Source organism: Acinonyx jubatus, chromosome D2, assembly GCF_027475565.1.
Source record: "Acinonyx jubatus isolate Ajub_Pintada_27869175 chromosome D2, VMU_Ajub_asm_v1.0, whole genome shotgun sequence".
Lineage (NCBI taxonomy): Eukaryota > Metazoa > Chordata > Mammalia > Carnivora > Felidae > Acinonyx > Acinonyx jubatus.
This window is the reverse complement of record NC_069393.1, coordinates 31,459,749-31,487,710: the sequence shown is the minus strand read 5'-3', so window position 1 is coordinate 31,487,710 and position 27,962 is coordinate 31,459,749. Positions and strand designations below refer to the sequence as shown.

The 27,962-nt window shown below is 57.2% G+C and overlaps 2 protein-coding genes across 8 annotated transcripts in view; one reads left to right on the top strand and one right to left on the bottom strand.

The window, feature by feature from the left end:
* The window catches only part of CDH23 (cadherin related 23), a 415,090-nt gene that overhangs the window by 40,397 nt on the left and 346,731 nt on the right, over nucleotides 1-27,962 (bottom strand). Inside the window, exon 1 of one of the 6 annotated variants that reach the window (XM_027062210.2) lies at nucleotides 835-1,986. The exons of the other annotated variants lie outside the window; for them this stretch is intronic. Coding sequence (XP_026918011.1) covers nucleotides 835-894 — 60 coding nt within the window. The 5' untranslated portion in view covers nucleotides 895-1,986. Of the gene's footprint in view, nucleotides 1-834; nucleotides 1,987-27,962 lie in introns of those variants that run through there. 6 annotated transcript variants of the gene reach the window in all.
* On the top strand, nucleotides 285-22,703 carry VSIR (V-set immunoregulatory receptor). 2 transcript variants are annotated; one of them, XM_015063410.3, is made up of 7 exons: nucleotides 285-720; nucleotides 10,753-11,178; nucleotides 11,706-11,762; nucleotides 17,033-17,140; nucleotides 20,020-20,047; nucleotides 21,046-21,242; nucleotides 21,403-22,703. In XM_015063410.3, the coding sequence occupies exons 1-7, from the start codon at nucleotides 639-641 to the stop codon at nucleotides 21,438-21,440; spliced, it is 936 nt and encodes a 311-aa protein (XP_014918896.3). In that variant the 5' UTR covers nucleotides 285-638; the 3' UTR covers nucleotides 21,441-22,703. The 2 variants fall into 2 exon arrangements, with proteins under 2 accessions (XP_014918896.3, XP_053063249.1); XM_053207274.1 differs by lacking the exon at nucleotides 285-720 and adding an exon at nucleotides 5,211-6,246.

The window sequence follows — 27,962 nt, the reverse complement described above, 5'->3', positions numbered from 1 at the left end:
GCTAGCTTTCTTTTCTCTTTTCTTTTTCTTTGCTTCCTTCCTTCCTTTCCCTCTCTCTTTCTCTCCTCTCCTTTTCTTCTTTCTCTTCTCTTCTCTCTCTCTCTCTCTCTCTTTCTTTCTCACATCAGGCCCTGAGCTGGGCTAGAGGGTACTGGGGACAAAGGCCGCTGGGGGAGGTCAGACACAACCTATGATGATTAGGCAGGCTGCTAAGAGGTAGCACATTTCTCAGGCTGTGCGACAATACCCATCCTCTCCAGAGGGGAAGGGGAGAGAGGAGAAGAGACTTTAACACTGGCAGTCAAGTGCAGCTGACCCTGGGACGCGGGCTGCCTCCCCTACCTACAGGGCCCGGTGCCCTGTGAGTCAGAGGGGAAGCCCCTCCCGCGGGGCCCTCGGCGAGGAGGCAGTTCCCCCCACGGCCCCCCGGGGGCGCTGCGGGGGAGGCGGGGTGGGCCCTGGAGCAGCGGCTCTCGCTCTCGGGCGCCCAGGGCGCTCACTCTCTCGGCACTCACTCGACCGGAGGTTTCTCGGCTGGCCGTGTCCCGCCGCTCCCGGAGCAGCAGGAGCTCCCCCTGCACGCCCCCGCGGTCCCGCTCCGGCCCCCGGGGCTCCAGACGCCGCCGCCCGACGGCGACATGGGCGTCCCCCTAGTCCCGGAGGCCGGTGGCCGGCGTTGGGGGCCTGTGCTCCTCACTCTCTTCCTGGCTGCCTCCCGAGGTAAGGTCGGCAGGAGCCTGGGCACCGGGGAAGTGCCCCGGGAGAACAAGGGGTGGGGGAAGGGGTCGCAGGCAGCTGGGGGGCGCCCCCCCCCTCAGCCTGCACGTCTCCTACCTGCTGGGACTGCTGGGCAGGGGCCAGCAGCTCCCTGCCAAGTGCTCTGGCTGGGTACATCTGCACGTTCTGACAGCTGCCCGAACTGCTTCTCGCCTGACCCTTCCCTGCCCAGAGAGCCCCGGGGCAGGAGCAGCTGCTGTAGGGCAGGAGACAAAAACGGTGGGGACAGCCCCAGCATTTTCTAGTGGCTGCCACTGGCTTCTGACTCCTGTGGTCTCTCCCTGCCCCTCCAGCCTCAGGGCTCCAGGATCTCACTGGGCACAGGGGGTGTGGTACTCTCTGCGCCCTGTTCCCTGGTGACACTCCTGGTTGACCCTTGGGGGGCACTGGTCCACACCCCGATGTGGGTGCCCATTGGGTCCTTATCCTGAGGGTCTGGTTGCTGAGAGTTGAAGACTCAGCTGATTCCTGGCATCTGGCTAAGCTGCAGCTCAGGGACTGATGTGGGGGCACTGGGGAGAATGTGGGGGTATTTCCCCAGCTCACCCGTGAGCCTGTTCTGGGTCCTGGGATAACTTATGACATCTTTTTGGTCTCAGTTTCCTCAGAAGCCCCACACCAGGGCGGCACCACTTTCTTCTTCCGAAGTCCAGACTGTCACAAGTCCAAGTGGAATCTTGGCTGGGGCTCCTGGGGGTAGGGCAGAGGTCGGGGTACCCACAGCCTGGCCCCTGGCTCTTGCCTGCCCAGCGCCGGAATGGCTGGATTTCAAGGGAAGAGGGGGCCAGCAAGCAGCCTGTGAACTACACTTTATGGGGAAGGCCCAGGGAAAGCTTGAGTCATGCAGGGAGTCAGGGAGGCTGGAAGAAGGTGGGGCACTTGGCACAGGGACCCAGTGGGTGTGTCAGAAGGAGAAAGGAGGAGGAGCACAGGGGAGGAAGGAGAGGAGGGAGTCTAGAGGACCTGGAATGTACCTCCCAAACGAACTGCGTGCCTGTAGGCAGTGTGTTATCTCAGCATTTGGAGGCTGGCCTCTGATAAGGAGGAGGGAGCCCACACCCCTCCCCACAGAGCTGCCCAGCCCTGGCCGGGATACTTCCAGGATGGCGGTGGCGGTCTCGGCGGCACCAAGGCCACACTGCATGGCAGGACGTGGCTTCCAGAAGGAGCAGGGCATGGTGGCAGGCAGGAAGGCCAGCACCACACCCCCCAGAGAGCACTTGCCCCGCCCCTTTCGCCTCAAGTGACCTCAAGAGGCCCTTCTGTTTTCTCACCCCTGCCCCGCGGCTGCTGTTTAGCAGCCCCAGTTTGGGAAACTGAGTTCTAGAGAACAAGGCATAGGGGCCCACCCTGCAGAGTAGCCGGTAGCAGAAAGGCTCAGCACCCCTGGCTCCATATTGTCTACATAGCCAGAAGCCTTCTCCCCTAGTGGTTCTGGTACTCAGCTTGGCACCCCAAAGGGCCATCGCTTCCTGGGCCCAGCTCACGGCAGTGATTAGGGCTCTAAGCAGCTTTCCCCTAAAAGGGGTCAGAAGCATTCTCTTAGCTTTGAACTACCCTGGGCCTCAGTAGTCTTAACGGTAATATGGGCACGGTCGTGAATATTCACACTACCCAGTACGCTGTGCAACACGGGTGTGAACAGACGGAGGGCTTGGTCGCAGGCACGGTCAGAAGGGTCTGTGAGTTGGAAAGACCTACTCCCTGGCCTGCTGAGGTGCTGGGTTGCTTTGGGCAGGATTTGCTCAACGTCAAAGCCTCCACGTCTGGGAAGGCGAGAGGGGGGTGGCTGGCGTAGGCCTTCTTTGTAAGCTCCCGGGGTTGGGTCGGCACCGAGGACAATGGGGGTGGAGAGCAGGCTGCTCAGAAGCCCAGTAAGAATTGAAGATGCCCCTTACCTGGACCCGACTCAGGGTGCGGTGGGTGGAGGGAAGAGCTAGGACCCGGCAGACCCTAAGGGTGGCAGAGACCCTTCCTCCCTTTCGGGCACTCCTAGGACCTGAGGAAGCTCTTGTCCTCACCATGTCCTTATAGGCTAGTCCAGGAGGCCCAGACTCTGGGACTAGCACAGGGAAGTGTACCGAGGCCAGGGAGGGGAGACCCCTTCTTCCCCTTCGTGGGAAACAGGACTGCAGGGTCTTGTTGAGTAACCCAGTGGCGCAAGCCTCTGACACAGCAAAGGTCAGCTCTTAGGAAATCCTCTACCTTCTGTCTAGAGGCCCGGGGTGGCTCTTGAGGCCGGCCATTGGGCACAAGGGGGCATCTACCCAATATTGGGGACAGCCAACAATACCAGGGAGTCCCTTCCTGAGCTGGGCCAGCTGTTCCTGTTTCCTCCCCCAAGCAGGGCAAAGGTTCCCTGCTGGGGCCTGACCTTCCTGGGAGAGGGCGGCCCAAGTGGGAGGAACAGCTGGGAAGCTGAAAGAGGCCACCTCCCTCTATACATATATATATGGGTCTTCACCCTAGCAGATCAAGGGAAGGAAAGAAGGGAGGGCTCCTGGGTACCCATCTGGCCTATTGGCAGCGACCCCTTCAACCAGCACTGAGCCCCACATACTGAGCCTGAGGCCCCCCGTTTTAGGTCAGCTATTCATCCAGGAGCAGTCTGGCTTCACCTGGACGGGGTGAACCTGGGATTGGCCATGCCGCGTGCCATGGGCTGCGTGCCACCCTGCATGGGGATGGTGAAGCAAGGGACCCGAAGTTGTGTGCCTTGCATGCTTCCCGTACAGCCCCGTCCCTTAACAGTCTGGCCTCGGGAGTCAGCCAGAACTAGGTTCAAATCCCACGGTGGCCATTGACTGCTGTGACTTTGGGCCAGTTACTCGGTATCTCTGAGCAAGTTCCTTCATCTCTAACATGGGACGATGGCAGCACCTCCCTCAGAGGGCTGCTGTGAAGGGTCAGTGCACAAGCTCAGCACAGCACCCGGCACCTGGGGAGCATTAAGCTGTTTCTTGGCTTTCCGAGGCCGCATGCCACTGGCTCTCCGTCTACGTTCCCTGCTGCCTACAGAGCCAGTAGAGAGCCCAGGGTGTGGGAGGGCGTTGACCGATTTCACTAGGACTGGACTCTAAGGATCCTGGAGGTCTGAAGGATGCACCGGTCCAGCCACCTGTCGGCACCTCTAAGTGTTTAAAGCGTGAAATGTCCGTGGAGGTACCGGTAGATTCTCTTAAAAGTGTTCTCTAGAGATGGGGAATTTGCAGCTTCAAGGCAAGACCAGCTTGGGGTTTGCCTGTCTCACTGGGATCTTGCAACTGATCTTTGCAATTAGCCTATTTACTGTGGCTGACTGTCCCCAGAGAGAAAGACAGTGGCTGTCGTGCCCATCCATCATTCAGTAATGAACTTGCTGTGCTTCTGCCCAAGCAAGCCCGGTCCTTTGAATGTTCTACATGGGATGCTATTTCCCATGGGGACCTGGGTTCAAGTCCTGCCTCTTCCATTCACTGTGGGACCCGTCTCTTTCCCTGAGACACGGGCAGCCTGGGTGCCGTGGTTTCAGTGAGGCTGCCCACCCCCTTCTGAAGGGTAGTTCCATGGTGGTGTTTCCCGAGCTTCCGTCATCGGCTCATTACCTTTGGGATTTCTGCAGCATCCGCCAATCGTATGTACTTATTTTTTCCCCCTCCAATCAACTCATTCTTTTCCTTGAGTCAATAGATTTGAAAAGGAAACTTTCTATCACTGCCACCAATGGAAAGCCAGTATCGCTTGCCGTAAATAGAACAAAATCACACGAGTACCTAATAAGAACACTAAATAGGAGTATTAAATTCTAGTCGGAAACTATCGTCCGGGGGAGGCTCTGAGCCCGAAACCGCTGTCCCTTGTTTAAAAAAAAAAAAAAAAAAAAAAAAAAAAGGTGGGGGAGGAGGATAACCTTCTCCCTATGTGATTCAATGTTATGCCACAAAACTAAAAGTAAAACTGTGTTATAGTTGCTGTTGTCCCCTCCCCTTCACCGCAGAAGCAAACTCACCACTGTGAGGAGTGTTAGCTGGTGGCAGGGGGCAGTTCAGTTCCCCCAGAGGAAAAGAAAGAGCACAGTATTTCCCATCCTAAGAGGTCGGGGCACGGTCGGAGGGCTTCTTTGGGCCCTTTTCCAGCCCCCAGTTCTCCCAGCCCCTGTTGCCTTCCTCAAATAAATACAGTGTCCAAACAAATACAGGAGCTCCAGCTGGGTCCTCTCTTACGTTGAGGCCAATTAGCCATCCCGATAACAACAGCAGGGACGGGGAGAGGGAGGGAGAGCAAGCTGAGCCCTCACCGGCCAGGCCACCTCTCCCTCTACAGGAAGGAGATGGGGCGTCTGGTCAGTCCCGGGCTACCTCGACCACCACGGAGCCGCCTGCAGTGAGGACAGGGCCCCCAAAGACCGGAACCTGGACCTTAGAGAGTCTTCATAGCACAGGCTCTTGGGGGAAGCTGGCTCAAGCTGGTATTCTGGGCCGTACACAGTCATCCTCAGGGAGGGCCTGGGGGAGTCTGGGAAGGAGGCATCCAGAGAAGCATCCACTGGCAGGGCGTCTGGCCAGCCGCCCGGGCCCTCTCCAGGGAGGCGTGCTGGCCAAGAGCCTCCAGCCCCGGATGCATGGATGCTTTCCCAAGGTGCTGGAAGTGCTGCTTCCTCCAATAGAGCCTGGCTTCCCCTTCCCAGACTCCTTGGTCTGATGTGAATGGACACTTCCTGCGGGGGCAGGTATCAATAAACACATCTGAGATGCCCTTTGTCCTTGCTGGCCACAGACCTCACGGGCCGACCTGCCGGCTCAGCCCCCCGCACCGGGGGCACTTCCTCTAACTCAGCACTGGCAGACTCAGTCCTGACTGGTCCTCGACTCTGTTTCCCTCTGTGCTCCGCAGCTTGATGAACACGGAACCGAGCCTTTCCCTACACCCTCCAAGGACGGTCCTGGGGAACAGGGCCTGGCAGGGAACTGGAGACCAGTCTGTCTGGTGCTCCTTCTGAGGGTGGGGACCTGGCCTTTTGCGCCTAGCACACAGCCAGCCACAGCAGAAGATCAGTGACTGTTTACTTACAACCCGTCGCAGCAACTGGACAGAGTTCAGCTGTTTGGGTTGGGCTTCCCAGGCCTGACTAATCAAGCTGGGGACCCACCTCCAGAGGCTGGGGCGTCGCCTTGGCAACCGTAGGCTAAACTCATGCCCCATCAGGGAAAATACACAGGCCTGCCCACACCCACACCCACACCCATCCCGTGCACACCCACAGGGTTTCACGAGGTGCCTGCTGGATGGAAAGAGGTGAGGTCACGAAAACTAGCATCCCGAGATGAAGCCCTTCTCCCCTGGACTGGAACAGAAGCTTCTACAAGAGGCTGAGGTTCCCACAGCTAGAAAGTGGCAGAAGCAAGCCTAAATTCTGAGCGGACATCCCTTACGAAACTCTGCACCCCCGCGGCCTCTCTTGCCTTGGGCCTGGCTCATGTTAGGACCTCGGTAAATATTTGTGGAATGACGGAATGATGTTTTCAGTTTAGGTCTGAGGCAGCAGAGCAAGGCTGACTGGGTGGAAGATGAGTAGGTCATCTGAGCAGCTGGAGAATGAAGCTACCTGCTTCAGGGGCGGGGGGTGGGGGGGCTCTTCCTTCCTGCAGCAATGTGTCGGAGGCGTGGCTCTCAGCCTCGCCACACACGGTTGGGTGGTCCTGGTGAAGTCACCCGACTTCTCTGAGTCTGTTCCCTCACCTTTACTGTTTTTTGTTCTTTTTTACAAAAATATTTATGTTTGGGAGAGTGCAGGCCGGGGAGGGGCAGGGGGAGGGGGACAGAGCCTGTGCTGACAGGCTGACGGCAGCGAGCCCGATGGGGGCCTTGAACTCACAGGCTGCGCTGAAGTCGGAGGCTCAACCGACCGAGCCACCCAAGTGCCCCTGTTTCCTCACCTTTAAAGTGGGTTGATAATACCCTCATCAGGGTGTATTATGAGAACTAAGTGACATGGGTATAAAGTACTAAGCAAGTCCTGATACGTAAGAAGTGGCCCGTTTCTTGCCCTGTTCCTCTGCCCTAAGGAAATACAGCCCTTTTCTCTGGCCACAGACTGAAAGTCTGGACGACTCTCTGAAAGAGCTAGAAAGGGCTAGGAACATGGGAGTCTCTTGAGATGAAGAGAGGGAGGCACCGAGGAAAGTGGGACCTGCCCAAGGGCATACAGCAAGGACAGGGCTAAGTGGGGCCTGGGGCCCAGGGATCTGTCAGACCAAGGTTTTAGTCCTGAGACCTGGAATTTTCCAGGTTCCTAGCAATCTTCCTGTAGGCGCTTCTGCCTCCTTAACCCAGTGACAGGTGGGGACCGGGGTGGGCCAGCAGCACCATGACTGGATGGTTCCTGCCTGGGCACAGGCTCGGGGCCAGGGCCGTTTTCCTGTCTCATATGCTCCCGGCCACCCTGGAGCCAGGGGCTTTCCTCCCCACCCACTCGCCCCAGGCTTTGACAATGACCCAGGTGTCCAAAAGGCTCTGCTCCTGACAATAAGCAACATCCTCCTGCCAAATAATTATAAATCCAGCTGTGCTATATATATATATCTCCCCGATAACACATGTGCACGTGCAGTTGTGGATGGCATGGATGTGTGCATTATTTTCCCCGACTCTGTGCCTTTGAGCATCCTCCCAGGGACAGGCCAGCTTGAGTCTTAGACACAACAAACGGATGCTTCCCACCTATCCCCTGCCGCCCCCAGGACAAGATCCCGTGAACCCTTAGCCCACTGCTCTCTGGTCCTTTTGCTGAAATTGAAGACTGTCCCCCACCCCCCAAATCTGAATCCCCTGCAGCTTCTCCTTTTTCTAAAAGGGGAAGAGGTCCTCTGGGGAGTGTCGGGTGTTGGGAATTGAGCAATGTACCACAACCCCTCCTCCCCTCCTCCTCCCCACCCCCCCCGCCGGTCTCAACAATTCTCTGCCCACTGTGGGTTTTCAAGGAAATTGCTTCCAGTGTTGAAAATCTCTCCCCAGTGCTGTCCAGGCAATTCTGTGCTCATTGACAGCATTGCTTGGACCCTGAGAGCTGGAGCGTGATGCCCTGCTGGCCGCAACCCCCCCCCCCCCGGCTGGTGTCCCCCCTGGAGGCCTTGGTGCTTGCTCCCACCCTGCTCCACCGTCCCCCCCCCTCCCCCCGACAAGCTACCTCCAGCTTTTGCCCACATCTCAGCCCCACCCCATCTACACCTCTGTCCACTCCACAGCCCCCAGTCCAATGTGTCTCAGCTCTGTATGCCACTTCCTGCTTCTGTCTCTACCTCTAGTCCGCCTGGCCCCCTGCAGCCACCCCAGACGCGCCCGGCCCCGGCCTCTGCTGAGCCAGCTCTGCCCACAGCCTGCAAGGTGTGTGTGCTCTTGGCGAATGCTGCTGGATCTGGATCTGGCTCCCGGCCTTGGGTTCTTGGGGGTGGGGGTGGGGTCGGGAACAGGGAAGATGGGGTGCTAGCTGGGAGAGGTGCTGGGAGGAGGTGCCCAGCTGGGGCCTGCTGGAGAGAGGGGGGGCGCAGGGCAGGCAACTCCTTGGTCTGCTCTTTGAGTGGGTTTTTTTTCTTCGGAGTGCCTGGGAGGGTCCCCTGCTTAGCTACTCCCCACCTCCATTTACTGGCACACATAGTTCTGTGGTGACAGCCACCACACAGGCCTGTGAGGGGGAGTCAAGTCACTTGCTGTGATCTTCAGTGAATTATTTAACATCGCTGTGCCTCGTGTTTTCTCCTCAGTGAAGGAGGAATAACAACACCACCTACCTCCATAGGGTTGTTTACGCCCATAAGTAGGTAGCATCACGCAGGAGACATGCTCTTTCTTCTGCTAGTTCTAACTAGATCGGGCTTTACCTGAAGCTTCCCACGCTCCAGATTCTGAGTCTATACCTTCTGCCTCACTTCAGGCAAATCACTTTTCCCCTCCCAGGCCTCTACGTTTCTGCCTGAGGACGAGATCAGCATCTTGCCAGGAAGTTTTGAAATCTCTGCTCACCTTGGCCAAGATTGTCCATAAATCTGGGACTCTCAGACAGGACTCCCTCTCACATGTGTATGGAGTGAGTGGGAGCATCTAGTGTGCGTCTGTCCTCCTTACTTTCCAGGGCCTAAAACTCCACCTTGCAGACATAGTCTTCGGGGCCATGGCTTTGCTAACCCCCCACAGTCTGCTTTCAATGGGCAGGTACTCCAAGATTGGATCACAAGCTGTTATCAGTCATTCACATCTTAGTGGGAAAGAGTGTTTGAAGCTGGCTTCTCCATTCTGTTCTGCAGAACTATTTTCACTCCTAGGAAATGTTTCTGGACTTGCCAAGACGAATTAGAGAGCTGCCTAGCTTCCACATAGCAAGCACCAACTACTAGCAAAGTGCTACAGGGCACTTCATGTAAATTATTTGTTACCCTTGCCTCAACTCTGGCAGGTAGAATTCTCATTTCTGTCTCTTAGGGAGGAGTCTGAAGCTCAGAGTCTAAGTGACCCCAGCTACTAGACTCCAGAGCAGGCTGGTCCAATTCCAAAGCTACACCTGGCTGCCCTCCTCCTGATGGGGCAAGGCTTTCAATTCTGCTAGTGGGTCCCAGGCTCTAAAGGCAGGGAAGGGGGTGTCCGCAGGAGGAAGCGGCATTATCTTGATTCAGGCAATGGCAATGAAAGAGACATTCCAGTCTGGATTCCGTACACATATCCAAACTCTCCTTCCCTGTCTGCCTGACTTAAAACAGCCCTTGACATGCCGATTAAGATTCAGATATTGCTAATGTATAATAACTGTAGCTATCCTCCCTATGTCCGCAGAGGGCATTAGAGCTCACATGTCGTGTTCTCTTTCCCTCGCTCAGGCTTCTCACAACCACGTGAAGTAGCGAATGTTTTTCTCATGACCACATGAGGAAGGTGGGGCTCACACAGCTAAAGGAGCCGAGCCTCCAGCCCCAGCATTCTGCTTCTGGGGGCCAGTGCTTATGGGAGTCAACATGGTTAAATGTCGGGGGATTGGGGTAGGGTAAAGAGGACCGGGGGATGGCTTCATTTGCTTATTGAAAACAGAATGAACTAGGAAATATTTCTAAGAAGACTGGATGGCAATAGGTACCTGGATGAAGGGACCTTTCATGATTTCCCTGACCCTGTCCCCGAGACCCCTGGGCTTTTCCTCACCACCCGGCCCAGGGTACCCTCTCTACTTGCTAAAGTCCTATCCGTCCATCAACCCCAAAAGACGCTTCTTCCTTCCAGAAGTCTCTTGACCATCCTCGGGGCGGCTGTATCGTCCCTCCTCCAAGTGCCCTGAAGGCTGGCACTGGTTTGCCCTTTAACCTGTGGGGTGACTTTGCCAGGAATGCACGCCCAGTCTACCCAGCTAGGTCACGAGCTCCCAAGGGGAGGCCACGTGTGCTCGGCATCCGGGTGAGATGTAGCACCGGGCACAGGCCTCACACACAGGCGCTCCATTGGTGCTTGTGATGGGGACGTGGGAAGGCATGACCAGCCCCGGGAGAGGGAAGGGCCAAAGGTGCTAATGGCCCCAGAAGGGTGGTCAAGGGCCGTCATTCCCACACAGGCTTTGTGCTCCTCATCCTGCCTCCCACCCGACAGCATTGGGCACGCAGGCTGGACATGCCGGAGGCCCGTTGTGAGCAGAGCCACAGTGCCTACCGTGGGGGCGGGAGGAGAAGGACGCACTGGCTGGGCCCAGTGTGCTGCCTGCTCTCCCACACCTCGTCCGCTCTCCAGGGGTCAGGGGCGTCCCTTACCTGGAGAAGCTCCTCCTCCCACACAGCCCAGGAGGGAATCAGGTTCAAGAGCTAATAAAGGAGCTGAGGCCCAGGGAGGTGGACTCACTTGTTGGGGCCTGTGGCTCGGGAACCTACCCGGGGCTTGGAGCCCCAGGCCAAGGTTCTTCCCCGCTCTGGGGGAACTGGGAGGGGTGCCGGCTCAGAAGGTACAGTCTCTTGTCTCTCTGAACAGGTCTGGTGGCGGCCTTCAAGGTCGCCACACCATATTCCTTGTACGTGTGCCCCGAGGGCCAGAACGTCACCCTCACCTGCAGGATCTTGGGCCCCATGGCCAAGGGGCACGACGTGACCTACTACAAGACGTGGTACCGCAGCTCGCGGGGCCAAGTGCAGCTCTGCTCGGAGCGCCGGCCCATCCGCAACCTCACATTCCAGGACCTTCACCTGCACCACAGCGGCCACCAGGCCAACAGCAGCCAGGATCTGGCCCAGCGCCACGGGCTGCAATCCGTCTCTGACCACCATGGCAACTTCTCCATCACCGTGTTTAACCTGACCCCAGTGGACAGCGGCCTCTACTGCTGCCTGGTGGTGGAGATCAGGCAGCACCACTCGGAGCAGAGGGTCCACGGTGCCATAGAGCTACAGGTGCAGAGAGGTGAGGGCGTCCTCTGTGGGACAGCGTGGGGTGGGGTGCGGTCATTGCGGGGGGTGGTGCGTGCACCCCTCCGGAAGGGCTAGCGGGGAGGAAGACAGAGTGACTCTGGGGGCGTGCTGCTGTGCGTGTGATGGTGCGACCATGGGTGATTTTGTGTCGGAGAGTGTGTGATCCTGTATATTGGTGGCACTGGCATTCCGGGGACGTATGCGAGACAGAGTGGCCATAGTGTGTGGGGCTGTGTGGAAATCTCTGGTCGGTGGGGTGTGATGGACAGCAGCGTGTGTGTCGTTCTGTGTAACGAGAGGAGGTGTACAAACGTAGGCTGGGATGCCAATGCTCGTGACAACATGGTGGTCATGGGATGGGACCGGGGGTGTGAGTTGGGGAGTGTGTGTGTGTGTGTGTGTGTGTGTGTGTGTGCGTGTGTGTGCGTGTGTGTGTGTGTGTGTGTGTGCACGCGCTGGCTGGGACAAGCCTCCCTGGCCTCAAGCCCACCTAACCAACCCTTCTCTTTGTTCCCGCAGCCAAAGAAGCTTCACCCCAGTGCATCTTGTACCCACCTTCCCCCAGGGAGAGTGAAAGTAAGGGACCACTCTTTTGGCCCTTCTGGGTCCTCTGTTCTCCTCTGTCCTCATCTCGGACCCAGGCCTCGTTCCAAACTCTGACCTCATCACCCCAAGCCCACGGGACCCCCCCCCCCGTCCTTCCTCCTTTTCTGTTGCCCCTCCCTTCTGCTTTCCCCTTCATTGAAGCCAGGTGGCTGTAGTCCCCAGAAGCCTATTCCCCTTCCAAGGCTCAAAGCCCTGGGTGGGGTGTGCCCTGGCAGTGACCTTTGGCCAAGTGCCTCCCATGACAGGTGCTGGTGCCACAGGCTGTTTTCAGTGTGTGCCTCTCCTGCCCACCAGCCCTCCGCCACCCGGGACGATGACAGGGCTGTGGGGTTCCTCTTGGCTTGCACCTACTTAAAACTTCCTCGTTCTGTGCATGGGGGAGGGCGGACGGAGAGGCTCCAGAAGGGGAAGAGATCTACCTTTCCTAGAGCCCTTACTATGTGCCAGGCACCGTGCTAAGTCCTTTCAAGTACCAGTATCGCAGCGGATTCTGATAAGAACCCTCTGAAGTAGGCAGCACCATCTTCACTTTATAAGCATGGAAACAGATGCCCAGGGAAGCACAGCTGGGCTGTGCTCACTCCACCTTCTCCCCCGCTGGAGGGATGCGTAAGGCAGTGGGTGGCAGTCAGCCCCCTGGTGTTTGCCCAGAGAGGTACCCTGTGGAGGAAGGGGGCACTGCTGTAAGGGATGTGGGGGCTCCCAGAGGCCAGGAAAGAATGCCCAGCAGCTTCGAGACAGCAGGCAAAGGGGAGACATCGCCAAAGCCCGCCTCAAGGGTCGCGGTGACTTTCTACTCACACTGCTCTTTTTTGAACCGACAGTTTAGCCAGGAATTAAATTAAAACACACATTTCGGTCTGAGCCAGACCCACATCGAACTAAGGAACTCTTTGGTTCAAGCCCCTCTCCCTGCGCACCGCAGCCCTTATGTGTCGCCTCGGCACTGAGCCACTGCTGTCCTCACTTCCTCCACTGGCAGCTCCCCAGCGAGGGCGGACGACCGTGCACACGAGCATACTGGACGGGGCGAGCCTCACCTGGCCGGACCCACGAGTCTCTACTTCCCCATTGCTCCTTCCACTCTGAGCAACCCTCCAGTCCCGCTTCTTCCTCCAGGAGCCCCCAGAGCTCCCTTAGGGACCGTCACCTCTGCCACTGCCCGCGGTTCACCGATGGTGAAACTGAGCTTCAGACAGGTGAAGGGATTGCTCCCAGTCCCTCAGCCAGAGCGCCTGATTCTCAGTGCGCAAACCCTGCCTGGGGGCCAGGCCGTCCTACCCTCTGTCAGTACCAATTCTCTGGAAATTAGTTGTATGAATTGAAGTCCTGGGGACACAGACAAGAGATGCCAGTGGGGACAACGAAGAAACCAGGTACAAAATAGAGAGGGAGCAGAGGTTTGGCTCATTTCTCTTGATCTAGACTCTAGAGAAGGAGCTGTGGGAATTAAGGAAACAGAAGTCACCTGGGAAACCCTAGGTGTCTGGCTGGCAAGAACCCAAGGGTGAGGCAGAGCCTTGAACTTGATGGTCGGGCGTGGGTCAGGGCTGGGCTCCTCTGCTCTCAGGTTTTGACATTTGGCTGACTCTCCAATTCACAGGGATGTGTGGCTTCGCTCTGGTCCCTGCCTCCCTGAGCTGCTGTCCACAGTGACCTGGCCCCCCCAGGGCCAGAGGGATGTGTTTACTTCTGTCCTAGCTGTTGAGAGCAGGGGGGTGGCTTTGATGGCCTCTGCAAGTCCCTTTCCGATCCCTTTCCACACTCTTGGTTCTGGAGGTCTGGAGACTATAACTGACGGAGTGTTGCCGCTAAGGTGGCATGGGGTCAGATGCAAAGAAACCCAGCTGTGCTTTTGGGTGCGGTGCAGAGGGTTTGGACAGCGCTCCCTTTCTCTAGGTGTCATGTGTCCACTCAGAAATGGGAGCGAGGGTGTCCTTTTCCTACAAACAGGGAGGCAATCAGTGTTACCCAAGAGGCTGAATCAGGGATCAAAAACTCAAACGCCCCTTGAGCCGGGGACCTGGTGAGTCAGACAGTAGGGAGGGGTGGAGACTGTGGTGGGCACCCAGCTGCCAGCCTGTAAGTGCAGTTCCAAATGCTGCATGCATGGAGGGGGCCTGGGGCTGCCAGAGCCACTCCATTTTCAAGCACAGTTAGAAGTCTAGATTTTACATAAACTCTCTATTTTTTAATGTTTATTTATTTTTGCGAGAGAGCAAGCAGGGGAGGGGCAAGAGAGAGAGGCAGATACCGAATCTGAAGCAGGCTCCAGGCTCTGAGCGGTCAGCACAGAGCCCAATGCGGGGCTCGAACTCACAAACCGTGAGATCATGACCCGAGCCAAAGTCAGATGCTTGACCGACTGAGCCACCCAGGCGCCCCATGTTTCCTGATGGTTTAGAAACATTTGCCTGGTGGCCCACGTGCTTGGGTGGGCCTCAGGGCTGGCCACTGGGTACTGCCCTCCGTGCTGCCTACCTTTGGAAAGACCCTAGTCCCTGCTCGCTCTAAGACAGGTGTCCCACGGCCAACCTTAGTACCTGATCTGCTAAGGATGCTTCCACCCTGGGCAGCTCTGAGTTTTCCTGATCTATCTGCTGCCCTGTCTCCTAATGTTCTTTTTGGAAAGTGTGGGGGTAGCTGGTTAGGAAATCCTCTGAAAGCCCACATCAGTCTGAGGTCGGGGGTGGGGGCAACAGGAGGGGAGAGAGGCTGAGGCAGTTGGTCCCCAAGGAACCCTGAATTGCTGAGTGGCTGTATGGTTTTTCACTGAGCCCAGGGAAGCGGGGGCACTGGGCAGCCTATATCTCCCCACAAAGCCACCTCCCTGTCCCCCTGCACAGCAGGATGGTTGGTTTGCTTTTGTCCAGCCCCCTCCTGGGGGAACCGGGCAGCCTGACCGGACTCCCTCCTCCCCTCTCATACCTCCCTACCCACCCACAGGGTACCAGCAGGCTCTAGACAAGGAGGCACTGCTGAGCAGGTTGGGGGTTGGGGCTCCCATCGCAGCATGCTATGTAAAGGTCTGGCACAAGTCTCAGAGCTGGCCTGGCAGCTGTCCCTGCCAGTGCCTGATCACCTTCCCCATGAGCCAGGCTCTGGATGGCTACCAAGCAGGGCTCCCTCCTCTCCTGCCCAGGTACTGGCCATGCTTGGCGGGAGGGACGGAAAGCTGGGGCTCTGCAGAAGAGCCCTCAGCTTTGGAGGACAGTTGGGCCCACACAGCTGTCCCCAGACCCGTGCCTTCCTGTCCTGGCCTCGACTCTTAGCCCAGGTTGCAAAGAAACCAAACCCTGATCCCCTGGAGTGGCCCCAGCGGGGGATCTCTGCCTGTGGACAGGAGTCAGGCCACGGACAGGGAGCCACCATGAGTGAGCACCTGACTCACCTCACCGAATGTGGCTTAGTACCAGTCTGGACACCTGCTCTGGTACCTAGAAAGAGAGCGCTTTGTAACTCGCTTCTCAGTGCCCTCAAGAAGGTCCTGTGCCTGGGGGGCTAGAAATCCTCAAACGTCTAAATTGTAGAACGTGTCTACTTGCAACAGTCCACATCAAAATGCAGCCTTGCCAAGATCTGCAGGGAACCCGCTTTAATGTGAAGTTGAACTCGGTTTGTAATTAGCATAGCCACTGTTCCTGTACCAGTGGGTATGTCTAAAGTGCCTGTAAACAGTTTGTTCTCTTCCGTGGGATGAACAAACCCCCGGAAAGCTTATTTACACCATCAGGTTATTGTAGCAATACAATGAGATAAAAACAGCCTTTATTCCCAAATAAATAGTGCAGAGGCAACACTGAGACCACAGCCCGTCCACCTTCCCAAAGCTCCCGGGGCCAAGTGGACACCGTGACAGGGTATCCCAGCCCATGTTTTGGGAAGGGCTAAAATCAGGAAAAAAAAAATGCATTTACGCTGGTTGTGGTTTTGAGGGCATGTCTGTTCCCAGCTGAACTTCTGGAGTCAGCAGATGGGTGGAAATAAGTCAAGCCTCTCACGCTGTTGGTGGGATCGTGAAGCGGTACAGCCTTTGTGGAGGGCAATTAGGCAATACCCTAAAAGAAAACGCGCCTACCCTTTGGCTCAGCATTTTCACTGCTGGGAGTTTATGTACAGAGGTACTTGCCCAAGTGAGCGAAGATGCGGACACGAGGAGTTCGCTGTTACGTTATTAGCTATGTTGAAAAATGGAAGTAATCTACATAGCTACCCATAGGGGACTGTTGCAATAAATTCTGGGGTGAGCCCCGTGATAAAGCCCTAGGCAGAATGAGGTAGATCTCTGTGTGATACAGAGATGTCCAAGCCATGCTCAGTAGGGAAAGCGAATGTCATGAAAAGCATATATATGTATGTATATATATATATATATATATATATATATGTACACACACACACACACACACACACATGCAGTCACGCAAGGAGCAAATTTAGGCCACACGCAAGAAAAGCATGGACAGTGACTGTGTCTTTGCAGGGGACCTGGGGGGAGGAAGAGGAGGGAACTTCTGAATATATTTTAACTTACAGGTTTTTTTTCTTTATTTGTAATTTAGGAAGTTAAACAATTTTAAATGTCAGATCAAGGATTCACATTTTTCCAGTTCTCACCCAAGTTTCCCCTGTGACTTTCATGTGCGAGATCACTTCTGGAAGCTGTGTCTAGAGCTGAGGGGTCTCTTGGGCTGAGTGGGGCTTTTGTTTGTTTGTTTGTTTTTATTGTGGTACAACATAGAGAACATAAAATTCGCCATTTTAACCTCTGTTAAGCATGGCACTAATTATGCTTACGATGTTGTGCGACCATTACTGCTTTCTACCTCCAAAAGTTTTACAGCACTTGGGTTCCTTTTGACCTTGAACTTCATGGCATGGGGTCTGTGAAGGGCCTGCTTTCCCTTTACGGGGAACAACCTGTGGCCCAGGGCAGCTGAACTGTCCCCAGGGGGCTGGGATGAAAACCCTTTTCTCTCTTCCCTGGAGCTGCCTCCACTGTAAGCCCGTGGTCTCATTTCTGTGTGCCCTAAGCCCACTTGGGAAGGACGCATGGGGCTCTCTTTGAAAGGGGATTCCCGGGCCTCCTGTGCCTCTGCAGGTCACTGAGGGTCTGGCCGTGCGGCCTGGGTAAAGCTGGGTCCCCCTGCGGCCTGACCTTCCTTCGCTGGGCCTCAGTTTCCCTTCAGGAGGAACAGGGGGAACGGGGCCTCACCTTGGCCGTCTCTCTGCCTTTACAGGCATCACGGCTGCTGCTGTGGCTACAGGCGCTTGCATCGTGGGCATTCTCTGCCTTCCCCTCATCCTGCTCCTGGTCTACAAGCAAAGGCAGGTGGCCTCCAACCGCCGTGAGTATCCCTGCCTACCTGGGATGGGTGACGGTATGAGTGGTCGGCCCCAGCCCCCAGCCCTGCCTCTGGGATTAGCAAAGAGGCAGGCACATTTCCTCTCTGTTCCGGAGATGGCAGCTGCTATAGGCCCTGCAAGGAGATGGGCTCAGGGGTAGAGAGAGGAGGGGACCCAGGTGTGCCATTTGGGGGGCCCGAGGGCCCACCAGCCCCCTACGGGGCTGGCTGGGCACTCACAAAATATCTGCTGAATGAGTGAATGACCACATGGCGTAGTTCAAGTGGGTTTATAAAAATGCTGCCCCTTGGCGATCCTCTGGGGACCTGCTTTAAAGTCTGGGTAGGCTTGTTTTGCAACTAGCGGAGCAATTGTCGGGACAAAGATGACCTTTGGATGATCAGAACTGAAAGGGATCTCGGAGATAACAGTTCAGTTCTTTCAGCTTATAGCTGGGAAACCTGAGCTCAGCGGGGTTAGATAATTAACCAAATGTTATGCAAGTTAACAAGCGGCAGAGCGGGGACTCAAACCCGGAGCTTCAGCTCATGCTTTTTCCGAGAATATAATCCCACCCTATCATCAAAATGCTCACCAGCACGAGCGTCCTGGCCACCAACCCCTACCTGGAAGCGTCGCTGTGCTGGGTGCCACGCCAAGGTTGTTATATACCTTCTCTCGCTTATTCCTCATCGCAACGCGAGGACTTGGTCCCACAATTGTTCCTCCCTTGCCACGGAGCAAACTGAGGCACAGGGAGGTTCAGTAACTTGCTTAGGGAACCTCACAGTGAGTAAGCAGTGGAGCCAGGCTTCAAGTCACGGCCGCAAACACCATTTCACCCTCCTCTGTGGTGACAGTGCCCCTTGCCCTTCCTCTGACCCCACCCATGAACCTGGGCTAGTCTGAGTCCTCCAGGAGCAGGAGGCTGGAGAGTCCTCTGCCCTGGCCCTTGCGTCACCTCCCCCACCTCTTCTCCTCTGCTCGGCTGCAGGAGGGAGCTGAGCGGGGCTGCTCCGCCACCAGGTGGCTTTGGCTCACACCTGATTTCCTCTGGCTGGACTGTAATACCTTGAGACCTCTGTCACCCGGAGCCCCCGCAGTGGCTCACTCAGGGGCTGTGACCGCCTTTCCCTTACTCGCATATTCTTCTCGCAAACGCCACCATGGCCTACCTCCAGAAGTACCCCAGGGAGGGGGTGGGTAGGGGGCAGGTAAGGGGGTTGTAGCAGAAAGAGGAACCCGGGGGCCCAAGCAATCACCGTGGGGCTGCCAATGAGCCTGTGCTCACCCGTGCAGCGTTTTCACGGAGGCGGGGAATGGACGAGGAGGGAGACACGCCCAGCTCCCAGATAAAGAGGTGCTTTCTGTCCCCCTTAGTTCAGACCACAACGCTGCCTCCATCAGGGAACGGGAACTGGAAGACAAATTCTGGGCGTTGGCTGGGTGCAGGCCCCAGGCCCGAACACCGTAGGGGTATCCTGAGGACGCGAGGGAAGCCTGGGGTTGGCCCCTAGTATCTCCTATTCCGTGTGCCGGGACGCCTTGAGTCCGAGCTGAGGGCTCTCCAGAGGAAGGACCGGGATGGGGCAGGTGGACCGGACGCCGAGGACTGGGGTCATTTCTGCATCTAGACTCTGGAGAAGCACTGCTGCTGGAGCCATGGGAACAGAAGTCACCGGGAGATGCCAGGGGTTGCAGGGGTTGGGCCACAAAGCACAGGCTAAGCGCCTGGGGCGGAGGCGGGGGGCGGGGGGGGGGGGGGAGGGGGGGAGGGGGTGGGGCGGCAGGTCAGGGAGGAGACAGGGAGCCTGCGGTCGCTGTGGGCAGGGCGTGCTCAGGAGTGAGCCACACTCAGGGAGCCACAGAGAAAGGGCTGGGAGCACTGAGGTCAGCAGCTTGCTGCGGAGGCTGATGGGTGTGGAAATCGAGCCAGTGTCAGATGGAGCCTGGGTCCCCCAGCTCTAACGTGGGGCCAGAAATCCCTCCCCCAAAGGGTGGAGAGGACGAGCCCAGGGAACGCTGGGCACCTGCGCACACATTTGGTAGACAGCAGCCACGATTCCGAGAGCCGAGATTTTAGGAACCTTTGTGCAACTTCCCTGTGTGTTCCGTGTAGCCACCCCCCACCCCCCCCCGGCCCATGTTTCCCCACAGTGGTCATGGTAAAGCTCTTACAAATGAGAAGCGTATCGGAGCTGCGAGGAAGAGGGAAGTTGGGGCCACTGTATCTGGTTGGTGGCCAGTGTCGGGGTGGGGAATCCCAAGAGTGGGGCGGGGTGGCAATAGCTTTGGAGGAAGAGCAGAAAGTGGCAGGATATCTGAGAAGTGATGGGGTCTCGGGCCCCCAAGCTTCCTCTAAGAGATGTCACCTCTAAGGCCACCTACGGGTAACACGGAGGACGGGCCAGAGAGGATCAGGAACCCTCCAGTTCGGAACTGACCTTACACCACTCCCACTCAGCAAATCGTGGTGAAGGACCAGAGCGTGGCAAAAGTCCAAACAGGAAACAGCCAATTCAGGAGTCAGGCCTTTGGTTGATACTTAAATCCGGAAGGTCTCACGACCCCTAATCGAGCCATAGGAGAAAGCATTGGCTGCCTCTGGCCTCCTCGTGACAAATGTTGTCCTTTATACTTGCGAAATGCAGCCCAAGCTTCATCTATCACTGGTTAAAACGCACGGCTCCTCGAGGCCTCGCTTGCAGGATAAACACCAGAGTACGGGCCCCCAGAGCAAACACAAGTGGGATCCAGGGCTGACCGTGGCCCGGCCTGGTCTTGCACCAGTTCCTCGAAGGGCATCTGTCAGTGGAGGGCAGGGATGTTGTCTAGGGAAGCCTTTCCTTTGTGACGGCCTTGTCTGTCTGTGTGTCCCTAGGTGCCCAGGAGCTGGTGCGGATGGACAGGTAAGGCCCATGGAGACCTTCCTGAGAAACCTTCCTGCAGCTGCTTGGGCCCCGACTCAAAGCTCGGCAGGCTCTCTCTCTTCTTGCCTCTCCGCAGGCCTGTGGCTCTGTAGGGCAGTGTCTATACCCAAACCGTGGCTGGAATTAATGTAGAAGGGAGAGGGGTAACTTTTAACCAGGACTGACTTCCCCCTTCATAGGATCCTTTCCCTTCTCCTCCCTGATAACTGGTTGTACCGTGACAGGGCTCAGAACACAGACATGGCCTTCCCGGTCCTCCCTGGGCCCTGGGTCAGCTGACAGGAAGGACAGCTGTGCAGCAGGGTCCCCGTGTAGCCACGTAGCACAGTATTTACAAGAGCACCTGCTACTGAGGCCAACACATCTGTGCTGGTTGGCTGTTTTCCCTGCCACCCCTCACCCAGCAGGCCGAGCTCTTGACGCTGCCTGGATGAGCCAGGCACCCACCTTTGGGCCTCCCTGTCAACTGGCCAGGGTGGGGGAGGAGGGAGAGCAGCTGAACTGGGGACAGACACTGAAACATGCAAAGGAGGACAGCACACCTGGATGTCTTTAGAGGCTGTCCTATTCCCAGTCACGAAGAAGGAAAGGGAACTCCTCCTTTCAGCTTAAGACAAGCCGTGGGGACATTCAATCTTAATGCCATTAACTCTACTGACCAAAGAGAAACCTGTCCCCAGATTCCTGAATGTCCTGAAAGTGTCTCTGACCCTCGGGTTCCCGGCTACGCCTGGGGCAGATGGTCAAATGATAGGGTAGAGTTGGGATCAGATGCCCTCGGCTCAGAGAAGATGGGAGAGTGCAGCCCATGGCCTTTTCTCTGTGGCCCTGGACCCTCCCTTCCTGCTGGAAGAGGGTGCTGAGGCCTGGGGTGCGAAGGCAGGTGAGGGTAAGGAAGTGGAGGAGGGGTACAGGCAGGAGGGCAGGGGGCCAAAACCCAGGTAGTACAACTGACTGATTCAGCTCTGATTTTCTAGCAACAACCCTCAAGGAATCGAAAACCCTGGCTTTGAGGTCTCTCCGTCTTCCCACGGGTTGCCAGAGGCCAAGCCCAGGCCTCCACTGTCCTACATGGCTCAGAGGCAGCCTTCGGAGTCTGGCCGGCACCTGCTCTCCGAGCCCTGCACTCCTGTGTCTCCACCAGGCCCTGGGGATGTCTTCTTCCCAACCCTCGGTGAGTGCTTCTCAACCCTTGCGGCAGTATGGCCCGCAAGGTCATGACCTCCCCATGGCCTGCAGGGCACCAGCCTTACTCCCCTCCCAGTCTCATGGTGTGGGATTAGAGGATGGAGGAGAGAGGAGCCCCTCATTCATTCTGCTTCGTTCTTTTGCAGACACCGTGCCTGACTCTCCGACCTCTGAGGCCATCTAGGCCAGCTGGGACCAGTGGGCGATCGTGGCTGGGCCTGGGGCAGGCGCATTTGAGGTCAAGCCGGCCCTCCGAGTGGTCCCTTGGCCTTGGCCCTGGTTCCCTCCCTCCTGCTCTGAGCCCAGACTCTTTGAGATACCTCTGATGGCCAGACCCTCAACTCCTCTGGGTGCTACACGGCAGCAGGGACAAGGTGTTGGATCCCTCAGTCCCTGTCTCAAGGATGGTGGGGTGCCGGGATCCCACCCAGAGACCCGAGATTCACCAGCTGCAAATGCCAAAAGGCCTACATCCTAGAAGCCCAAGAATTTTCAGCTCTGTGGCAGCTTCCTCCCCTGGGACAGGAGTCTTTGGGACCTGACAACACAGAGGGGACACGATGGGCACTGGGCGGAACTCTCCCCGACCCAGTGCCATCCTGCCAGGCGCGAGATACAGGACAAGACGTGGAAAGACTCCTCCCTGCCGTGGTGATCTCGCCTCTGCTCATCTGTCAGACTCCCTCTTTGTAACCACGGGTCTCTGGGGCTGGGCCTGCCTGCCTCCGGGCCATGGGAGCCTTCCCCCGCTGCCTGCTCCCAGCAGCCTCCCCCAACAGCTGTCAACGGGTTCAGCAAATCTGGGCCCCCCTTGCCTGCCCTCTGGTTCCCAGAGTTCATTGACCGGGGTCCCTGAAACAGGAAGTGCACATGGGGGCATGGTGGCCACTATGGGCTAACTGGCATCTTGGGTAACGGAGGCCAGGCAGGAGGTTGCAATACCCACTGTAGGGGGTGGGGAGGGGGAGCAGGTGGAGCCTGCTGGGAAGGTGAGTGGAGACGCTCCACCTCCCATCCTCCCTCCCCCGTCTAGTGCTCAGTGTGCTCACTACAGAAGGTGACCCCATACTGTATTGTCCCAACTGTGACACTCTTGAGTGTGAAGAGGGAGTCCTATTAACTACACGGGCAACACGTGCAAGCCCGGTGAACGGACTGTAAGAGCTGGGTTTTAATCCCTGCGCTGCTTCTAGGTAGGGGTGCCTGAGGCCCGGGGAGCCCTCCTCCACCCACCCCAGTCTTCAGTGTTCCGTCCCATTTAATCTGCTGAGTCTTCGCTGCAGAGTGGCCCTGTCAGGTGGGCATGTACATGGGAGGGTTTGTGGCAACTCTGCTCTGGACCCTCTGCTCTGTCTCCTGCTTCAGGGCATATGCCCTGGATCTGTTTTATACACACATACAAGGGAATCCTTTGTGGAATTTCGATTAAAGGGTTTTAAAACATGGAGAGGAGCGGGGGGCCTCTGTAGACTCTGGGGTGGAAACAGGGAGGGGGACCCACCGGGGGAAGGGGTGAGTTTGGGCCGCGTGGGGGCCCGGGCACTGCACTGAGGAAGGCCTTCATCCCCCGGCAGCCGAGAGCGGTTCTGCCGAGCTGGGCCTGGGTACTGAGAGCCAGGACTCAGAACCCGCTGGATCGCCTGGGGCGGGGGAGACAAGAGTTGGGGGCGGAACAAAGGAGCAGCTCTAGGCTCTCCAGCAGCAGCGAGCCCCCAGGCCTGCGGGTAGAACCAGGAACCCCCCGGATGCACTGCACTGCTCCCAAACTCTCCGGTCACGCCCAAGGACATGGGCCAGTGTGGGTGTCCTGCGATGCCGGGCATGGGCCTCGAGACCGCAGGGACACCTCCAGTGGCCAGAACCTCAAAATCCTAGCTCCTGCTTTGTCTTTGGGGGGGGGGGTCCCTCTTCTAGTCCATCGGCTGCCAGGGACCCTCAGTGCCAGTTGTCACAGAAGGAGGGTGCTGTTCTTACAGCTTGTGGGGGCCCGCGCGGCAGGGATGGGCAGGGTGACACCTGCTCAAGGCAGAGCAGGGCTGCCCCCAGGATTGAAGGATAAGCCTACAGACCAGACTCCCTGTCCTCCAGCTCTGAAAGTGCTCCTGCCCCAGGGCGGAGGCCAGTCTGGCCCAGCCCCCGGCTTCTGACGTCCAGGCACATATAATTTCTAAGAATTTGGCTACCAGACCCCAAGCCTGGCTGCTGCTATGTGGCGGGAGAGAGGAGGCCCCAAGCAGAAAGCCACCACACTTCCTCCCCAGTTTCCTCCCGCACGGCCTCCAGCTCTACTTCTCTGGACCCTTACAAGTGAGCACATCTCAGCTTCGTGGTTTCCTGTTTTCAGTGAAATTTACTCTGAGCTCCAAGCTCCATCTGCATCCATGACCACACGCTCCACCCCCAAAGGCCCTGTGGCGTCCTCCCTGCCAGCGACGGGAGGCAGGTCTTGGGGCTGGGTAGGCCTCCTTGCTTGCCTGGGGTGGGTGGTGCCCCTAGAGACACCTGCCCTGGTGGCTGCTTCAGGAAGTGCTCTGCGCTGAGGGCCTCAGGAGCGCGGAGCCGGGCCGGGGCCTGCAGAGGTCGGGTTGGCCTGCCCCCCCAGCCTGGGCACTGCCTCCTGGAGGGGCCCCTCCTGGGTGTCAGCTGAAGCACTCCAAGGCTGGTCTCACTGTGTTGGGGGCTGGGATGATTGCTCGGGCAACTCTGGGGACACAGCAATGGGCGGAAAGGGAGAGGGGTTGCCAGCCAGGATGCTGGGCGCAAAGGCCTCCGAAGCAGCGGGCACTCAGAGCCCAGCTTCATGTCGTGTCCCAACCCCCCGGGAGCCCTGGCCACCTCGCCCTTTCACTGGGCATTCACTGCGCCCTGCTCGGCACTGTTGGCCTGTCTTTCCTGCATGGATGCTGTGTCTCCCTCACGATTCCGTGAGTTCCAAAAGGGCGGGGGTCCAGTAACGGCCTGTCCTTCGGGCCCGGTTGCGGAGCTGACAGCTGAAGCGTAGCCGCAGGGCAATGGGCTGAGCCAGGATGCCAGCATCCTATTCTTTGGGCCCCTCACAGGGGCCCCTCCAGCTTTCTGCCGGGTCTAGTTCCTAGCGGCTCTGCCTGGGCTCGATGGGATCGTCTGAACAGCGACGTGATGTCCCGAGCTTGCGCAGGCCGGGGGGCAGAGGTTTCCTTCTGTTTCATAATTCTGATCTGTTGGCATGACTTCCAAGTGTACGTTGAAAGGGATTCTGAAGTATCGAGAGGGCTTAATGAGAAAACGCTGACCATCAGCTAGCCATGTGCCTCGGGCACAGGAGGGAGACGTGGGCCGCGTGCCATCCCTCTGCCTTTTGCGTTCCAGCACTGCGTCAGCCGAACCACTTAACACCCGTGCTATGACTTTTTTGAATCCCCCTCCCCCGCCAGAAAACCCTGGGAGGCTTTACTGTCTCCATTTAATGCACAGGAAAAGCGAGGCCTCCAAGAGACGGGTCTTGTCACAAGTGAATGTGAAACTGGGGCGAAAGCTTCTCTGGCCAGTGCTCCTTCCTCTTCTCTGAACTGAATGGCATCACAGGCCAGGACTTGGACTTTACAGGACACACCAAGGCCCTGAGGGATGAACCTGTGCCCACAAGCCCAAGGCTCCACCCCTTCTGCATCGTTCTTGCCCCTCCTTTTTCTGCATGGCAACCCTGAATCCACAGGACTCCTGTAGGCATGGGGGCCCGTGCCTCCCAGCTTGCTGAGAGCAAGGGAGGGCAAGGGAGCGACTCTCCACTAACCGCAGAGCCCCAGGGTCTCTTGGAGGAACTGAGCAGGTTGTAGGCGCACCATGTGACCGCTGGGGAACATCCCTCAAGAAGCAGGGTGAGGGAAGGATCTGAATTTAATCAGCCTGGGCCGGAGGCGGCTGGCTTGCTGGGTGCACAGCACGGGGAAGGGGCCAGGCTGGGCTTTCATGAGCCAGGGGAAGCAGGCTTCGCTACCAACAACAGGGTCCAAATGTAACAAACAGAAGAGCTCTTGGCCCTGAAGACATGAGGTCAACTGCCAAGAGCAATGTCCCAGCTCACAGACTTTCACGGGGCTATTGCTGGCAACTCTTGTACCCGCAAGTGGGTGTTGGGAGACTTCCGTCCTTCTGCCTGGACAGGTGACTTCTGCAGGTCCCTACCGGCTGGAGAAGCCAGAGCTTGTTATCTGGGACTGTCTAACCTGCTGGCTGTGATTCGTGTGGCAGGGAGCCCCCCTCAGGCCCTTCCTCTCTCCATCCTCCAAGGTCCCTCTGTGGCTGGGCCTCAGCTCCTGACCTCCCAGTTGCCTTCCGTCCTTCCTCCCTGGGCCCGGCCCTTCCTCTTGCAGAGGCCTCCCTGACAGCCACTTTGACCCCTCCCCCGAGCCTGGCCCCCCAGCCCACGGCCCGGAGCTGGCCAGAGGGCTGAGGCTGTACAACGATTTCCCCTGGCTGGGTGGCACGCCATTGTGTGACAGACCTGGGCTGGCCCGGATACCCCTTGCTGCACAGCTGGTGATACGGGGCTGAGAGCTGGGTGGGGACAGGAATGTACAGCTCTCAGGAAACTGGGGGGGGGGGGTGGGGGCCCAGGGAGAAACAAAGAAATAAGAGGGCTCGGATACACGATTTCTCTTGGCAGCTGAATCCCAGGCCCCCTGCTAAGGGAGCCTCGCTATGTAAGTCACGAACGCAAACGATGCCCAGAAAACCTTCCCTGGTTCCTGGCTGCGAGTTCCCGGCACTTTATCACATCACAGAGTGGTACCTCTCTGTTACAGGTCCATTTCCCCCACTAGATTGTAGGCTCGTTGAGGGCAGGACTGAGCCCAACTCAGGTCTGACTTCCTAGCTTCAAGCATGGGCCCGGCACGTATTTGGTGTTGAATGAAGGACGCCTTGTGCCAGCGAGGGCTGGCTTGAGCCAGGCAGATGACTGCAGGTGGGAACAAGAGGATGGTGTGTGGGTCTGCTGGGCACCTCTGGACGGATATGTGCAGGGTGACATCCGCCCATAAAACCATGGTGAACCTTTCCTGGAACCTTTGGGATGGTTGGTCTGATGCTGCTCATGGCTCTGGCTGGTGCAGGAGGGCTTATCCCTACCGCCTTGAGTGACCATCTAGTGAAATCTGCCCAGGAGCAGAGAAGGGCCATCCTCTGGTCACCTCTGGCTTGGCCCTTAGCTTTGTGCTCAATCCTGCGCGTTCACTGTCTAGAGGTGACAGTCTGATCAGTGGAGGCAAATCTTCTAGGGTCTGGTGCTCCTTGGAGGCAAATGCCAATCATAGTGGGGGCCAAAAGGAAGCCAGACGTTGCCTCCAAAACTCAGAGTCTTACAACGTCACGGGTCTCACTGACTGCCTCCCCAGGAAACTCTAGTACCGTAGGCGGTGGGAGAGGAGAGTAGGGGTGAGATCGGTGTGTTCACCGGCCTAGGTCAGGACGAAGAGTACTGGCCGGGCATATGCTCTCGGTTTCCCACCCCGGACCTATTCTCTACCCTTCCCTCACTAACAAGCCCTGCTTTTGTTGGAGGCAGTGATATATGTGGCTCCCACATAATAAATAGGTCAATCCTGACAATTCTGTCATTTTTTTCCCCAACCTCCCTTGCAGCTAGGATGCCCTAGGAACCATTTCTGGCCACAGACATATGCAGAAGTCTGGAGAGTCATTCTGGAAAAACTTTGCTTTCCTGAGGAAGGGGCAGAAATGGCTCGCATAGCTCTTTGTCTTCTTGTCATTTCCTGCCTTGAATGCTGACATGATGGCTGGAGCTATAGCAGCCACCTAGGCACCATGGGGGAAAGGTCAAGAGGCATCAGCTCTGACGTCATGGAGTGCAAAATCAACATTTGTGATTCTCTCCAGGATTTTTGTTATGTGGATAAAATGCATTCTGATTTATTTACGACTCTAGAATTAAGTTTCTGTCACTTGTAGCCAAACACGTCTCTAATTGGAGAGATGACCAGGATGATGACTTTCCCTGAAGCCTGGTGCAATTAGCGAGGGGTTGTCAAAATGGGGTCCTTCCCTGTCACCACAATAACTGATACCCCTACCTGTTCCCCCCTCAGGTAGTTATATGTGTCCTGTAAATGTGCCTCTGGCCCACTGGGTGTGAAGGGTTAAAGTGATTAGTGGTGACACTGACAGCTATGGAGCTCAGGATGCCCAGGGCGTGCCCAGAGCCAGTCCCATTTCCTGGGCATCTCAGAATGTGGTTTCCTAAGATTGGCCGAATTCCACCATCCTCCCCAGAGACACTCCAGATAAGCAGCCCCGCCCAGACCTGCTCTGCCCCCCACTCCCTAGTGCTGCTGCCAAAGGGAAGGGTCTGACAGAGTCGCCTGTTGGGGGCAGAGGGACAGAGCTGAGGCCTCATTGATGATCAGGTCTCTAGGGCACAAATTACAAAAACGTCCTCCGTCCTTCACACCTCCCTGTATCCACACTCTTAGCGATGGGACTTTGCAGCTCATTCCTTTGAAAGATAGAGTGTATCTCTCTATACCTTGAACCTGGGCTGGCCTTGTGACTTGCTTTGGCCAAGAGAATGTGGTAGAAGTAGCCCCGGTCCGGTTCTAAGCCTGGACTCAAGAGGCCTTGCAGGCTTCTGCTGTCTCTCCTGGACCCTAATTTTTTTTCAAATGTTTATTATTTTTCTGAGAGAGAGAAACACGGAGTGAGAGCCGGG

What these genes read in the sequence shown, in the direction of transcription:
- VSIR (XM_015063410.3), top strand. Translation starts at nt 639, where the DNA reads ATGGGCGTCCCCCTAGTCCCGGAGGCCGGTGGCCGGCGTTGGGGGCCT. An exon ending in GCAGGTGGCCTCCAACCGCC is followed by an intron (nt 17,141 to 20,019) that starts GTGAGTATCCCT and finishes GTGTGTCCCTAG; the next exon opens with GTGCCCAGGAGCTGGTGCGG. An exon ending in TGTCTTCTTCCCAACCCTCG is followed by an intron (nt 21,243 to 21,402) that starts GTGAGTGCTTCT and finishes GTTCTTTTGCAG; the next exon opens with ACACCGTGCCTGACTCTCCG.